This window comes from Pollachius pollachius, assembly GCF_949987615.1.
Source record: "Pollachius pollachius genome assembly, chromosome: 2".
Taxonomy (NCBI): domain Eukaryota; kingdom Metazoa; phylum Chordata; class Actinopteri; order Gadiformes; family Gadidae; genus Pollachius; species Pollachius pollachius.
In genome coordinates, this window is record NC_136935.1 from 6,586,240 (window position 1) to 6,602,098 (window position 15,859).

The following is a 15,859-nucleotide window of genomic DNA, read 5'->3' on the forward strand; positions in this document are numbered from 1 at the left end:
CCCCCCCCCCCCCCCCCCCCCATCATCGGAATACCCTCCCCCTTCTCCTTGCCTACCAAAGGGTTTTTAGATTACGGGGGAAACGAATCTCCAGTTTTAAATCAGCCCACCAAAGCTCCATCTAAAATACCTTAACTCACCTAATCTGTGGTTAATCCCCCCCCTCCGGGCTTTATAACGGGGATCGTATCACGGTAGAATCCCGCTGTTCTGGGACAAGTTTCAACAGTCCCTCCTGTTTCCAGAACGAAACACACACACACATACATACACACACAGTCACGCACACAGACAAAGACTTTTCCAGGTGTACCGCCTTCCATCATCTGCTGAGATGTGCGTTTCTTTCCCGGTCCGTTCTCGCTAATTGATTTGGACCCTTGAGGTCACGAGAGGTCACATCGCAGAGCTACTTTTAGAACCACGTCGGGCAATACAGCCAGAACCATTTTCATTTGGTTCATACACTCGCTCTCTCTCTCACTAGTTGCGGTGGGGGGCCAGTCCTGGGAGGTCTACCCATGATCACGTTCTACTTACTGTAATGGGCCTGCTTTGATACGAGCAGCCTCACACAGACTCCTATTGTTGTCACTGACTAAGTGAAAACCTAATGTACCCACTCCCGACACTACCCTAGCATTAACACACACATCGCTGTGCCCAGGCCATAAATGAAAGGATTTGTAACGCTCTGTAAATAAACATTCAGACGAGTGTGAAGAGCCCTGATTAGTTGAACACGAAGGAATGCAATACAGTCTGTCTCTCAGTACTGTCTCTCTCTATCCGTCTCCCCTGCTCTCTCTCTCTCTCTCTCTCTCACTCTGTCTCTCTGTCTCTGTCTCTTTCTCTGTCTCTGTCTCTCTCTCTCTCTGTCTCCCTCTCTGTCTCCCCCGCTCTCTCTCTCTGTCTCCCCCGCTCTCTCTCCCCCACTCTCTCTCTCTCTCTCCCCCACTCTCTCTCTCTCTGTCTCTCTCTCTTTCTCTGTCTCTCTCTCTCTGTCTCCCTCTCTGTCTCCCCCGCTCTCTCTCTCTGTCTCCCCCGCTCTCTCTCTCTCCCCCGCTCTCTCTCTCTCTCTCCCCCACTCTCTCTCTCTCTGTCTCTCTCTCTCTCTCTGTCTCTCTCTCTGTCTCTCTCTCTCTCTGTCTCCCCGCTCTCTCCCCACTCTCTCTCTGTCTCTCTCTCTTTCTATCTCTCTCTCTCTCTCTCTGTCTCTCTCTCTCTGTCTCTGTCTCTCTCTCTTTCTCTGTCTCTGTCTCTGTCTGTCTCTGTCTCTGTCTCTGTCTCTGTCTCTGTCTCTGTCTCTCTCTCTCTCTCTCTCTCTCTCTCGCTCTCCTAACCTGCGTCTCCATCCTGCAGAGCTGGAGGACATGGTGGCGCCGCAGTCCCAGGTGTTCACAGCGGACAGCATGCAGCGGGTGGCGTGCCGCGCCCCCCGGGGCCAGCCGGCCCCCGAGGTGTGGTGGGAGCGGGCCGGCCAGCGGGTGGCCCTGAAGGGCCGGGTGTACCAGGAAGGCCTGGACCTGGTGTTCAGCCCCACGGAGCAGGGCGACTCGGGCGTCTACACCTGCGTGGCCCACAACAAGGCGGGCCGCAAGACCCAGGAGGTCACCTTCACCGTGGCCAGTAGGTCCCACAAACACACACGCACGATGATGTTCACACGCGTACCCACACGCACAAGACACGCACAAACAAGACACACGCATGCAGGCACACACATCGACAAGACACACACACGACACACAAGCACAAGACACTAATTCACACTCACGTAAACGTACACACTCTAACACCGCAGACCCCAAAAAAACAAATACATGCACTCACTCACGCACGCAAGCACTCACAACTTTCTGATATCAAAGCAAGCCATTATGGCGGAAGAAAATGGTTTGGCATAAGGCCAATCTGGGCATCAGTTACGAACCCTGCATGGATACATTTAACGTGTGTGTGTGTGTGTGTGTGTGTCTGCTCCAGCTGCCCCCGTGTGGGTGATGAAGCCCGTCGACAGCAGCCTGGAGGAGGGGAAGCCCGGCTACCTGCACTGCCACGCCCAGGCCAACCCAGAGCCCGTGGTCAGCTGGCTCCGCAGCAGCATCATGGTCTCCGCCGAGGTCAGTCGCTCACACACAACACGTGTAGGGCTGCTTCTGGGTAGTTCCTCGTTATACAAGGTTATCCAGGGTACTTCTAAGCAGATTTCTGGATATCTGCCATAAAAGAAGCAGCTTGGGGGCTTTTGGAAATGTTGCTTATCAAGATCTAGGATGTTTACGGCTGTTGACTCAAAAGAATGCCTTCTAACAGGGAAATAATTGTTTTCTGTTTAGAAGGCGGCTTGTGGTTATATAAGCTCTGCCGTTGGTTGACAGGTTTGTTTGTTTAATGTGATTTTTTTTTTTATGTGATGTTTTAATGTGTCTGACTCTCTCTCTCTCCTACTTTCTCACACTCATTCTCTCTCATACTCATTCTCTCTCACACTCACTCATGCAAACTCTCTCACTCACAATCGTTCACCCTCACTGACTCACCCTCACTCACTCACCCACCCTCACTCACTCACTCACTCCCTCTCTCTCGTTTGCCCTGCAGGACAGCCGCTTCAAGATTTTCCCCAACGGCACCCTGCGGATCAACAACGTGGAGGTGTACGACGGCCACGTGTACGGCTGTGAGACCAAGACGGACGCCGGGAGACTCTTCGGCCAGGCCAGGGTCTTGGTCCTGGGTGAGACTTCAGAGACTGTTTGACCTCTCCTTCTCGGCCCCTACCTCTCTTTCTCCATCTCGGCCCCTACCCAGGCCAGGGACTTGGTCCTGGGTGAGACTACAGAGACCGTCTGACTGCCCATTAATGCAGGAAGTGTCATCCTACCGCCAGTCATGAACCCCAGAACAAAAACACCTCGATAAAACTGACAACAAGACGGGCGATTGGCAATTTGATGTTTTGGTCATTATGAATATTTTTGAATGTCTTTCTGGGGAGACAATTCAGAACAGGTTATCCTCCATGAAGTAAAGTTGCATTTGTACCAGTGGCCCCTCATAGAGGCCATGTCTGGAAGATGTATGAAATTACGCTTCAGAAATAGGAGTATTATCATATAGATTGTTTTCTTTCGTGTCTGCTTCAGGTGCTGCACACAAAACTAAATTTAGCCGAGGTCTCACATCGTCGCAGAACTTCTAAGGGCGGTCATGTTGTCCCGAGTGGATCGCGAACAATAGGTTCCTGTTCAGGAGCTTGGAAGAAGGAGCTGTTCAAGTACTAAAGAGACGGTCGGGTGGGCGTTGGGGGTGGGGAGGGGGGCCGGGGTCCGCGGGGGGACAAGAGCACCCCGAGCGAAAACGGTCTGAAGATAAGAGCACTGTTCAAAGAAGGGGAAACAAACCCTGTTGGGGTGTATGTTTCCGTGGTAGGCTGGAGCCGTGGGGGTCACGTCAGTGGGTGGGCTTTATCGTAGGATAAAGGCGTAGCACTGTAGGCAGCTTCATCAGCCTCTCGGGTGTTAAATTCCCCAGCTGGCTTAGCTCCCCATCACCACAGCGGAGGAGCCCTTGTCATGGACAGCTCTGGCGTGTCGACCATATTGTGTCCACAACGCAGCTGTGCTATCCCCGGGTGTAGCTGAGCCCCATTACAGTCAGACGTCACTCATTTTGCCCCGCTTCTCTCTGTCTCTCTGTCTCTGTCTCTCTCTCTCTCTCTCTCTCTCTCTGTCTCTGTCTCTGTCTCTGTCTCTGTCTCTCTGTCTCTGTCTCTGTCTCTCTCTGTCTCTCTCTGTCTCTCTCACTCTCTCTCTCTGTCTCTCTCTCGCTCTCTCTCTCTGTCTCTCTCTCGCTCTCTCTCTCTGTCTCTCTCTCTCTCTCTCGCTGTTTCTGTCTCTGTTTCTGTCTCTGTCTCTCTCTGTCTCTCTCTCGCTCTCTCTCTGTCTCTCTCTCGCTCTCTCTCTCTGTCTCTCTCTCTCTCTCTTCCTGTCTCCCTCTTCCTGTCTCCCTCGATCACCTCTCCATCGTCCTCTTTCTTAATTTTTCTCATCTCCCTCCCTATATCTCCTCTCCGTTGGTGAGGGGGAGAGAGGGAAAATAAACAAATGTAATGGATCACACATTGAGAAGGAGTGTGTCTTAAACGGTGTGTGTGTGCGTGTTCCAGAGAAGCTGAAGTTCACCCCGACACCGCAGTCCACCCAGTGCCTGGAGCTCGACAAGGAGATGATCATCCAGTGTTCTGCCACCGGCCGCACCAACACCACCATCCGCTGGACCAAAGCAGGTGAGCGCGCGCACACGCACACGCACACACACACACACACACACACACACACACACACACACACACACACACACACACACACACACACACACACACACACACACACACACACGCGCACACGCACACACCCCCACCAACCCACACCGGACCCCTTCACCCTACCTGAACCCAAGCGACCCTCTAACCTCCGCCTCGTCCCTCTCTCTCTGTCGCCCCCTGCAGACGGAGGAGACCTTCCCCCCCACGTGGCGCAGCGCAACGGCCAGCTGGTCTTCACCAAGGTGACCCGCAGCGACGCCGGCAACTACACCTGCATCGCCTCCAACGGCCAGCAGGGGGAGATACGCGCGCTGGTGGCACTCAGTGTGGCAGGTAAGCCAGCAACGCCGACTGCCTTAAACATCCTTCTACCGTTCAATTGTTTGTCAATAATATAATAAAAAGAAATCTGTAAACCGAGTGCACGTATCGTAATCGTTATCATAATCCCCCTAATCCGCGTGTAAGTGTTGGCTGCTCTATTTTACACTTAGCAAAATGCGAAATTCCAATTGAATTGAATCCTCAAAATACATCGGATTGTTGGGGAAAAGCCGAGTCTTCATACGCTAGGCTGAGGCTTGAATCCGTCCTTCTTTGACACCGGCCGCACATTGACATCAGAGCTGATTTAAATAGTGTCAAAGGACCTAAAGGTTTAACGTCAGCAGAGGAAGATCTGTTACTATTTCTGAACTATATCACAACAATGTCGATGTATAATGTTAGTCTTTTTTTACATCTTGAGAAGGAGACAAGCAGGCCTTTTTACAGCGCTGGTTAACAGATCTTCCTCTGATAATGCGCTACAAGGCGTTTATGGGGAGAGTTATGAAGCGCATGTGGTTGATTTTCGATTAGTGTCGAAGATTCGACCACAGCGCACGCACCGCAGTCCCGTTAGTCTCCGATCGTGTTCCCACAGCTGTGGGCCTCTCACTGTACCGTGTGTGTTTGTAACCCATTTCTATTTTTCTCACCCCCTCACACACAGTGTTCATCCACTTCAAGCTGGAGCCTGAGAACACCACGGTGTACCAGGGCCATACCGCCACCCTGCACTGCCAGGCCAGTGGGGACCCAGAGCCACACATCCAGTGGTTCGTCAAAGAGAACCTTCTGGAGACCATCAAGGACCCCAGGTAATGACCCCCCCCCCACTAAGGCCCGGCAAAGGTCGAACACAGACCTAACTGGACGATGGAGGGCAAAGCTCAGAGGAGCAGGTTCAATTCCGAGCCTACCTAAGGTCATGTTGTTAAAACAATAAGCTGGGCGATTACATTTTTTGGGCATTTTACCCATTTATTTTGGATGTAGCATAGCCTGTGATCTGAGCTGGATAGTTGAGCGGAGCATTAGCCTGTCTGTGATCTGAGCTGGTTAGCTGAGCAGAACATTAGCATGTCTGTGATCTGAGCTGGATAGCTGAGCGGAACATTAGCTTGTCTGTGATCTGAGCTGGTTAGCTGAGCAGCACGTCCCTTCTCTTGAATTTCAAAACCAGCTTGCATATGAAAGCAATTGTGGTTGCTAGGTTACGCACAGTGTGGCCACTCTCTCTTCTTGTCGCTGATTTACGCTCGCTTTAAATAGATGAGTCGTTTAATGTCACCCACAATGTTTCTGTGATGTGTCTATTATTATACTTTGTTTTCGCGGCGTGTGGGTTTTGCTTGCCTTTGAGTGGGTCTTTATTGAACGCAGAGCAGAAGACAAAGCTCATTCTCTTGGTTGTCATTTTCTCATCATGTAAACATGTCATCGTTAATTGTGTCACCTCGATAAACAGGTTATACGTTGAGCAATAATATTACTCAGTAGTAGTAGTAGTAATAGTACTCTTGTATTCGTCCCCAAGAAAGCTCAGCCAACGACAATAATACACCCAGTAATGAGATGGATATTATAGCTATTGGTTATAATCCTATGGGAGAATATGAATCTGAATGTTCAGAGTTATGACCTGGACTCTGCATAGCCTCCCCCCACATCCCCAAACCCCTATTACGTACTTTTTGAAAGTTGTACGTCCTTGCACTTAAACATAGTACTTAGCCTTGTGTAGCATCTTGTCCTAGCTATTTTTGTTGTACACAGGGAATGGGTTTACCCAAAAATTCCTAATGCTCGGCACACTTGGTTCTATGAACATCCTTACTGCTCCGACAGCGATACATTGTTGTTTCTCTTACTTCCGACAAATACTTATTGTTAGTCGCTTTGGATGAAAGCGTCGGCTAAATGCCCTGAATGTAATGAATATTTCAGCTGCCGCCACTCTATAGACGGGCTTGTCTGTACCAGCCCGGCTGAAGCCCCCTGTACTTCTGAGTGGTTCACCCTGTAGCTCACCCCTCCTCTGTCCCGCCCCCCCCCAGGTTCCAGATGATGCCCAACGGCTCGCTGGTCATCCACGACGTGAGGACGGACGACACGGGGCGCTACAGCTGCGTGGTCGGGAACAGCTGCAACATCAAAGACCGCATGGCCCAGCTCTACGTCGTGGGTGAGTCCGTCACGCACACACACACACGCACACACACACGACCACAAACATGTATGCATGCGCACACAAATGCACGCTTGCAAACCGCCACTCTAGGCATTTATGTACGCTAATATGAATGGACACTCTCTATCTCGGTCTTGCACACACACACACATATACACACACACACACACTCATGCATGAACACACGAAAGCAGATGCAGAGTAGCCATTTATCTATGCCAATATGAATTGACACATAAACACGTACACGCACGTGCATACACACACACACACACACACACACACACACACACACACACACACACACACACACACACACACACACACACACACACACACACACACACACACACACAGATAAGGTCGGCATGTCATCACTGCACAAGCTTGTTACGCAGCAGGTCTAAGCTGTCAGCACCAGCGCGGGCCGAATAAGAGAAGGTCTTATTAGCCCCCCCCCCTCGGCCTGTCACCCATCAGGGCAGACTTAATAAGCCCCACTCCACCACGGTGCCGGGCCCGAAACAAAGGGTGAGGGGATTAGACACCGGCTCCAGCACCCTTTGCGTGACATCTGAATCCCAAAATGACAGTCGCGCACAAACACACACACGCAAACACACACGGTCTTGAGTAGTGTCCCATGTGAAGACAGTAAAGGCATTGTTCGGGTGTTGGGTTTGATCGAGAAAGCTGACGTTAGTGTGTGTGTGTGTGTGTGTGTGTGTGTGTGTGTGTGAGAGAGAGAGTCGGATTTGTCACACGGAAGCATTGCCACGGTTGTTTCTCGTTGCGTGCGACGGCCTCTGGGTTTGCTACGGGCCCTCCTCTGTACAAATGTGCTGGCTTGGCTGCACTCGGTTTGACTCTTCACGGCTGGCAGTCTGAGAGACGTTCGTACGTTTGGTTTGTGGCAGAATGACGTAACACATGATTACATCCACAGTGATGTAGTCAGTTGGAGGTTCTACAAGCCTACTCCCGCTCTTTTCTTTCTGATCTCAAGAGCCCATTGAGTGATGAGATTAAGTCTTGTTGACACTGAACCATGTTTCACACCTATTTTCCCGAGTGCGATGTGGTTGATATAAGGAATGAAAGAGCCTGACCTAAGAGTTGGTCCATCTTTATTTCCGTGCTTTTAAACATGTAATTGAAACACAAATCAATGCATTAAGAGTGCTCATGGAATAGGGCAACGGGCCAAGTTCACCTTTAACCCCTTAAAGGGAAAGATGTTGGGTCATACCTGACCTACACAATGCTAATCTAAGTCTCCGTCTGTCATTTTATGATAAGATCTTTTCAGGGTTTCCCGCCCAAACGCAGGGGAATCATCATCATCATATTCCACGCTTCCACGTGTGTCCCTTCTCCTTACCTCTCCTATTGGCCAACAGAGAAACCAATAGAGAAGAGGCGTTTTACGTCCCGTCTCCTAACCTCTCCCCCTATTGGCCGACAGATCAACCAATAGAGATGAGGTGTTGAACTCGGCGTGCGTCTCCTAACCTCTCCTCCTATTGGCTGACAGAGTGACCAATAGAGACGAGGCGTTGAACGTCCCGTCTCCTAACCTGTCGCCCTATTGGCCGACAGCGAAACCCCTCCTTACCCCTCCCCCTATTGGTCGACAGATCAACCAATGGAGAGTTAGGCGTCTCCTAACCTCTCCCCCTATTGGCCGACAGATATTCCATTAGAGATAAGCCGTCTCCTAACCTCTACCCCTATTGGCCGACAGAGAAACCGATCCACGTGTTGGAGCCCGATGACAAGGCACCCTACAAGTTGATCCAGACCATCGGGTATTCGGTGGGGGCGGCGGTGGCCTACATCATCATCGTCCTGGGCCTAATGTTCTACTGCAAGAAGAGACGCAACGCCAAGAGGCTCCAGAAGGGGCAGGACGGGGAGGAGCCCGAGATGGAGTGCCTCAATGGTGAGTCCGCTCGTAGTTTTAGAAGGAGGAGTCTGGGAGTAAAGTGGCTTCAATGGCTGACTCTGAAAACCTAAATGTGTACATTGCCATCTAGTGGCTGTTTCGGGTATTGCACAACATAATGACTCCGATGGAACACCCAGTATATTGTACACAAAATGATGTTGTTTATTACCACTGCCACTTCAGCGCAACACCATCAAGGACAAAAAAGGGTTGGACGTGTTCATTAATTAATTATCAACTTACAATTTTCACCAGATTTTCACACGGGTGCACGCAAATCTTGCTCCAAATGAATTATGAACCAACCGTTGGTTTGAGTTGAGCTAACCCTCCCTATCCCACCCCCCCAGGTGGCGCCATGCAGCAGAACGGTCACACCACGACGGAGATCCAAGAGGAGGTGGTGCTCACCAACATGGGCTCCACGGCGCCCGGCGACAAACGCCACAGCCACGTGAGCAGCGACAAGCTGCAGGTCCCCCGGGCAAACCTGAACACCATCACCACCCTGGGTAAGAGAGGACTTTAAATCCATATCGTAATGCTTAGCCTTTACACCCCAGTCTTAACACCCAAGTCTTAACACAAGACTCGAGGTACATGCCTTAAGACTTTACACTGGAGTCTTAGGACTTGAGATTCATCTCTTAAGACTTGAGATTCATCTCTTAAGACTTGAGATTCACGTCTTAAGACTTGAGACTTATGTCTTAAGACATGATATTCATATCTTAAGTCTGATGGCAAACAAGCTCAACTGTTTCAAGCTTAACTTTTTACAACCAAACAACCAACAACAAAAACAACAAAAACAACGAAAAAACAATGACCGAAACAAAGAGAAGCTAAGCAAACTAAACCAAAAACTAAAAAGTAAAACCAAGACATTCTCGTTCTACACAATCCTAGTCGGAGAGAGTAGGGCAGCCTTAGTGTCGCTCCACTAGCTACTCAGAGTCAGAGTAGGGCAGCCTTAGTGTCGCTCCACTAGCTACTCAGAGTCATAGAGTAGGGCAGCCTTAGTGTCGCTCCACTAGCTACTCAGTCAGAGTAGGGCAGCCTTAGAGTCGCTCCACTAGCTACTCAAGAGTCAGAGTAGGGCAGCCTTAGTGCCGCTCCACTAGCTACTCAGAGTCATAGAGTAGGGCAGCCTTAGAGCCGCTCCACTAGCTACTCAGAGTCAGAGTAGGGCAGCCTTAGTGCCGCTCCACTAGCTACTCAGAGTCATAGAGTAGGGCAGCCTTAGAGCCGCTCCACTAGCTACTCAAGAGTCAGAGTAGGGCAGCCTTAGTGCCGCTCCACTAGCTACTCAGAGTCAGAGTAGGGCAGCCTTAGTGTCGCTCCACTAGCTACTCAGAGTCAGAGTAGGGCAGCCTTAGTGCCGCTCCACTAGCTACTCAGAGTCATAGAGTAGGGCAGCCTTAGTGTCGCTCCACTAGCTACTCAGAGTCATAGAGTAGGGCAGCCTTAGTGCCGCTCCACTAGCTACTCAGAGTCATAGAGTAGGGCAGCCTTAGTGTCGCTCCACTAGCTACTCAGAGTCATAGAGTAGGGCAGCCTTAGTGTCGCTCCACTAGCTACTCAGAGTCAGAGTAGGGCAGCCTTAGTGCCGCTCCACTAGCTACTCAGAGTCAGAGTAGGGCAGCCTTAGTGCCGCTCCACTAGCTACTCAGAGTCAGAGTAGGGCAGCCCTAGTGTCTTTGGTTGAGGATTAATGATGCGTTGTGTCCCGCGGCTCCAGGTAAAGGGGAGTTCGGCGAGGTGCTGCTGGCCAAGGCGCGGGCGGAGGGCGGCGAGGAGGAGTCGGTGGTGCTGGTGAAGAGCCTGCAGAGCCGCGAGGAGCAGCTGCAGCTGGACTTCCGCCGCGAGGCCGACATGTTCGCCAAGCTCAGCCACGCCAACGTGGCGCGCCTGCTGGGCGTGTGCCGGGAGGCGGAGCCCCACTACACCGTCATGGAGTACTGCGACCTGGTGAGGCACGGCGCCGGGGGGCTGGTGGGAGGGTGGGGGCCGTCTGTGACGGACAGGTCGCGGGACGGCGGGACTCGGGGATGAGGTCTGGGAAAGGGTTAAAAAAAAAGATAAATAGCAGACTACAGCAACTGACGCATCGGAGCCAGTGGGAAATATTCAATACCGGATATCTTTTGATTATGGTGTCTTTTAAATGAATATGTAATGTAATTCTAGAGACATTCCGTCCTAATTTCAAATTTGTGAAATTAGTATTTGCTTAGAAAATATACTTTGATTGAAGCCTAAGTGCCCCAGTATAAGAGTGGGATGCACGTTGTGTCAGAACAATCTGATATTCACTAGAAATCCAAATCCCACCTTTTAACCAGATGAATTTAAACTATGGCGAGAAAACGCCTGAAAACCTGTTTCTCCTGTGAACGCCCCCGTTAGGCACACCAGAACCTCCGGCCCGTTTTGCTGGTGTGTTTAGCGGTCCATGCAGTATCCCCCCCCTCCCTGCACACACACATTCTTAGGTGAACACATGCAGAATAGTTGAATATATTAGAATTCATCAGACAAACAACATTAAATAAGGATGGTTATGAATCTATCGCGGTTCTATGAAGTGACACTGTGGTGTTTATTTGAATTCATCAGATTTAATTGTTTTTCCGTTCTTATATATCAGGGAGACTTGAAGCAGTTCCTGAGAATATCCAAAAGCAAAGACGACAAAGTCAAATCACATCCCCTCAGCACCAAGACCAAAGTAAGTGTGTGTGTGTGTGTCTGTGTAGAGTGCGTGTGTGTGTGTGTGTGTGTCTGAGAGTGCTTGTGTGTGTACGCGCATGACCTACCCTCTGTCTTCCCCCGACTCAGCCTACCTCTCCCCCCTCCTCCCTCTCTCCCCCGTAGGTGTCCATCTGTGCCCAGGTGGCTCGCGGCATGGAGCACCTGTCCAACCACCGCTTCGTGCACAAGGACCTGGCCGCCCGCAACTGCCTGGTCAGCAGCCAGCGCCACGTCAAGGTGTCCGCCCTCGGGCTCAGCAAGGACGTCTATAACAGGTCTCCTAGGCAACGCCGTTCGGAACGCACCACTGCAGTGAAGTCATTGTTCTCGGAGCCAGGCAAAGATGTGCTATAGGATCTGTATTAAAGGCTGCTTTTACAGCAGCGCCGATGCTGTCCCAAGATGACACAAAATAAAATTAATTTCATCATTATTTTGAAGTAATGGTTGTAATGGATAAGGTTAATGGTTATCTACCCTATCTGCCCAGTAAATATTCATTGCCAAAACCAACGATCTTTGACGATTGTTGATGTAGTGATGATCGTCACTGTATCAACATTGAGGTAATTGCTCCACATCGTGGTGTTTCACTGAGTCCCATTCACATTAAACATTATGGCATTGAGCAGATGCTTTTATCCAAAGCGATTTACAATAAGTAGATTTGTCAGAAGAAAGGGAAACAGCAATATATCGCTGTCGGTACAGTAAGGATGTTTATAGACAAGTGCCTATCACTAACATTTGCTAGGTTAACCCATTCCCCGAATACAACAACAGATAGAATAAGATGCTACACTGCAATGCTAAGTACTATGTTCAAACTATGTTTATACAATAAGTGTGTAAGAGGGGTGTTTTTAGGAGAGTAAGGGAGAAGATGATAATAACTGGATACTGACAGGACAGGGAAATGAGACCGAACGAAAGAATGAAGAAACGATAAATGTTTGACCCTACAATTGCTAAGTAAACCCATTTCCCGTATACAACAAGGATAGCTAGGCTAAGATGATACACGATACGAAGCTCCCATAAGCAACAGCCGTAGTTTGCTTCCTCACTGACCCCCTGGTGTTCTGTTCCAGCGAGTACTACCACTACCGGCAGGCCTGGATCCCGCTGCGCTGGCTGCCCCAGGAGTCGGTGTTTGAGGACGACTTCTCCACCAAGTCCGACGTGTGGGCCTTCGGCGTGCTGATGTGGGAGGTGTTCAGCCTCGGAGAGCTGCCCTACACCAAGATGGCCGACGACGAAGTGCTGGAAGGTCAGTGTTTGCGCCGCCGCCGCGGTCGGTGTGTTTTAGAGAACGACTTTGAATACGGGTGTGACGTTTGTGTGAAGGGTTGATGTTTTGGCAAGGTGATGTGATTTTGAGGGTTAGGGTTCATTTGCGTTAACACAATAAGATATCTAATGCCAGGTGGTTAGACGGAAGAAATGTATACAGTTTACTTGACTTAACTAAAGCAACTTGAAAACGCAACTCGTGCACAAAAAATGTCTTCTTCTGTCGCATGAAAGATTATGAACATCCTTATAATACTCCACTCCCTTGCTACCGGACTATAACTTCTTGCGACATCCCAAACTTGGATCTGTAGTGCCGCTCCAATGCGGGGGCTTGTCTGCCATCAACCCATCTCACGCCTCCCCCTCCTCTCCCTCTCCTCCCCCCCTCCCTCCACGTCCCTCTCCCCCCCAGGTCTGCAGGGCATGAAGCTGAAGCTTCCTGTCCCCGAGGGCTGCCCCTCCAAGATCTCCAAGCTGATGGCTCGCTGCTGGGCCCCCAGCCTCAAGGAGCGGCCCTCCTTCACCGACATCGTCCACGCCCTGGGAGACCTGCCCTCGGACAGCAAGGTCTGAGCGGGGGGAGGGAGACTGGAGGCCCTCCGTAGACGCCTAGACCCACCCCACCCACCCCGACACTCGCACCGCCGAAACGACAACAACACAGATGCTGGATTATTAGTCACACATTTCAGGGATGGGCATCTAGGAGCGAACTCTTGGCCGTTGTTTTTATATTATTATTATTATTATCCTCATCATCACCGTCGTGTGTTTTTTTTGTATGTATTTTTTCACAACGCGGGGTGTGTGTGGACTGCAGTGGAAGACGTTTGGCTCGACCCTTGGAAACGACCCGTGCTTTGTAGTGTGTCGTGCAGGAGCGACGTTGGTTATGAGCCGTGTGAACGAGGAATCCCCCCCCCACACTTTTTGCCTTAACCACAGCATGTAGAGCGCTCTACAGCCCCAGAACCCCACACTCTTTGGTCCCTACGGACAACCTGCCCCCCCCCTCCATCACCCCCACCACCGCCTCCCTAAGGATGGTTCTGTCCAAAGGACTCTGCGACGTGGCATGCAAGAGTACCTGTGCCTCCGCTCTGACCTGCGACCTCTCACTGCTGTTTTAGAAACCGTTGATTATAAGGCCACGGCGTCGGATGATAGCCATCTCTTGTTTTGTTTTTTGGATGGCCGGCTGTGTAAAGGCGGTCACTCCCTGCACTCTGCCTTCTCAGGATACCGCAGAGGGGAAGGAACTCATGAGTGTAAAACGGATGGAGATAGAGTGCGGTTTATGCTGGCTTCCTTCCGGACAACTTCCTTCACAACTTCCTGTGACTGTAAACACAATAACTAACCATGACCTGTTTGTCCAGCAGGGGGCACTGTTCTGTGTGTGTGTGTGTGTGTGTGTGTGTGTGTGTGGGTGTGTGTGTGTGTGTGTGTTGTCGCAAAAAAAAAGAAACTTAACAGACACATCAATGTTACGATCCTCAATCAGGAAATTACAATCACGTCTATTAGCCAACTAAGCCCCTGAGAGGATGAGAGTGTGTCAGTGTTTGTGTCACCTTAATCGGATTAAGGTGCTTTGTGGCGGCTACTCAAGAGTAGTGTTGCCCATTGAGCTCATGCGTCACGTTATCACTTGCTGCAGGTCAAACGCAGCCTATCAACGCTATAGTCACCATCCCGGTCCAACAGCGATTCCCTATACTGCGATCTGGTCCAATATCGTCGTGCAATGTTGCAGAGTTGACCATCCCCACCGGAGATGTGTGCATAACGTAGAAGCCATGCACTAACTTCACTTAAAAAAAGCAAAATAATTGCCCTGTTTATCTCTTTCTTTTTGTATGCCTAGGACACGGTGCCTGTTTATTTATAATGAAGGACCGGTCTTTTTCTTTTTGTATTGTGTGTTTATAATAGAAAAAGGTACTCTTGGACACTTGTTAGTGTAGTCATGCTATGTATTCAGTATCGTGTTCCATCGGGTTTGGGGGAGAGTTAGATAACCGGCTAAAACATGTTAACACATAGAACCGAGGTCCAGAGAGTGACTGCTGGCCGTCAGTATTCATGTTAAGTGCCTGGTAAATGAAGGATTATCTTACCTGTTTTCCCTGCGCGTCTGACTTTTTTCAGTATCTAATCAAATGCAACGAATGGCCTTCTCTTTTCTGTTTATAAACTATTGTTTTTTTTTATACTTTTTAATGTAAGTTTGTTTATTTTTTTAATATGAACACTAGGCACTCACACCTAGACCTCTTTTTTTAATCTGCTTCAGCAAATGTTTCACAGTAATCCTGTTATAGACGGTCTGCTGTCAATAAAGGTTCACAGTGTTTTTAAACCATGGCGTACTTTCCTTTGTGTGGATCTTGCTGTTGGTTGAAGCTTATTCAGTTAATTGTGTTACAATCCACTCGCGGTACACTAAAACTTTAGTGGTACGTTTATTATGACTGGCTATAAAAAAAATTATCGGCACGCAAATGTATTCTTCTTACTGTGTTCAGTTCAGACTCTCTGTATCTCTAAACCTTTATCATAATTACTGCCATAAAGGCCAATTAAAAAAAAAAAAGTCAAAGCTGGCACCCACTGGACTACATGCAATTTTCCCATGCAGAAAAAGGCTAATTAAGAGTTATATTGGAGCCAAAGGAACATATATGGAAAAACCATCGCTAGGCCTTAGATGGAAGATTCAGCCCATTACAAAGTATTCACCCAAAGTCCCTGAGAGAAGGGGATCTATGCATGGATACATCCTCATCTCAACAGCCCAGACAGGGAAATGCTGTTATCGTGGAGTCACTCACACACAAAGCATTGAAGTGTGTATTTTAAAGGCTCTGATTATCATATTTCATTTGACTGCATGACATTGTTCTACAATATTCAACAGGTAAGGTGAACAACTATACAACCCTATTGGAGAAAAGAACAACAATAACTTTTGAGGAGGAATACATCGGAGCCAGTGTCTACTCTCTTAAGGTAA

General features: G+C 49.6%; 1 protein-coding gene across 1 annotated transcript in view; it reads left to right on the forward strand.

Annotated features, from left to right (window-relative positions):
* Positions 1 to 15,189, forward strand: part of ptk7b (protein tyrosine kinase 7b) — a 68,529-nt gene extending 53,340 nt beyond the window's left edge. Inside the window, exons 7-20 of the mRNA XM_079729816.1 lie at positions 1,363 to 1,629; positions 1,987 to 2,123; positions 2,605 to 2,740; positions 4,172 to 4,291; positions 4,514 to 4,663; positions 5,325 to 5,472; positions 6,712 to 6,839; positions 8,590 to 8,787; positions 9,144 to 9,305; positions 10,535 to 10,764; positions 11,444 to 11,524; positions 11,671 to 11,822; positions 12,639 to 12,817; positions 13,256 to 15,189. Coding sequence (XP_079585942.1) covers positions 1,363 to 1,629; positions 1,987 to 2,123; positions 2,605 to 2,740; positions 4,172 to 4,291; positions 4,514 to 4,663; positions 5,325 to 5,472; positions 6,712 to 6,839; positions 8,590 to 8,787; positions 9,144 to 9,305; positions 10,535 to 10,764; positions 11,444 to 11,524; positions 11,671 to 11,822; positions 12,639 to 12,817; positions 13,256 to 13,416 — 2,249 coding nt within the window. The 3' untranslated portion in view covers positions 13,417 to 15,189. The remainder of the gene's footprint in view (positions 1 to 1,362; positions 1,630 to 1,986; positions 2,124 to 2,604; positions 2,741 to 4,171; positions 4,292 to 4,513; positions 4,664 to 5,324; positions 5,473 to 6,711; positions 6,840 to 8,589; positions 8,788 to 9,143; positions 9,306 to 10,534; positions 10,765 to 11,443; positions 11,525 to 11,670; positions 11,823 to 12,638; positions 12,818 to 13,255) is intronic.
* The last annotated feature ends 670 nt before the right edge of the window (positions 15,190 to 15,859 follow it).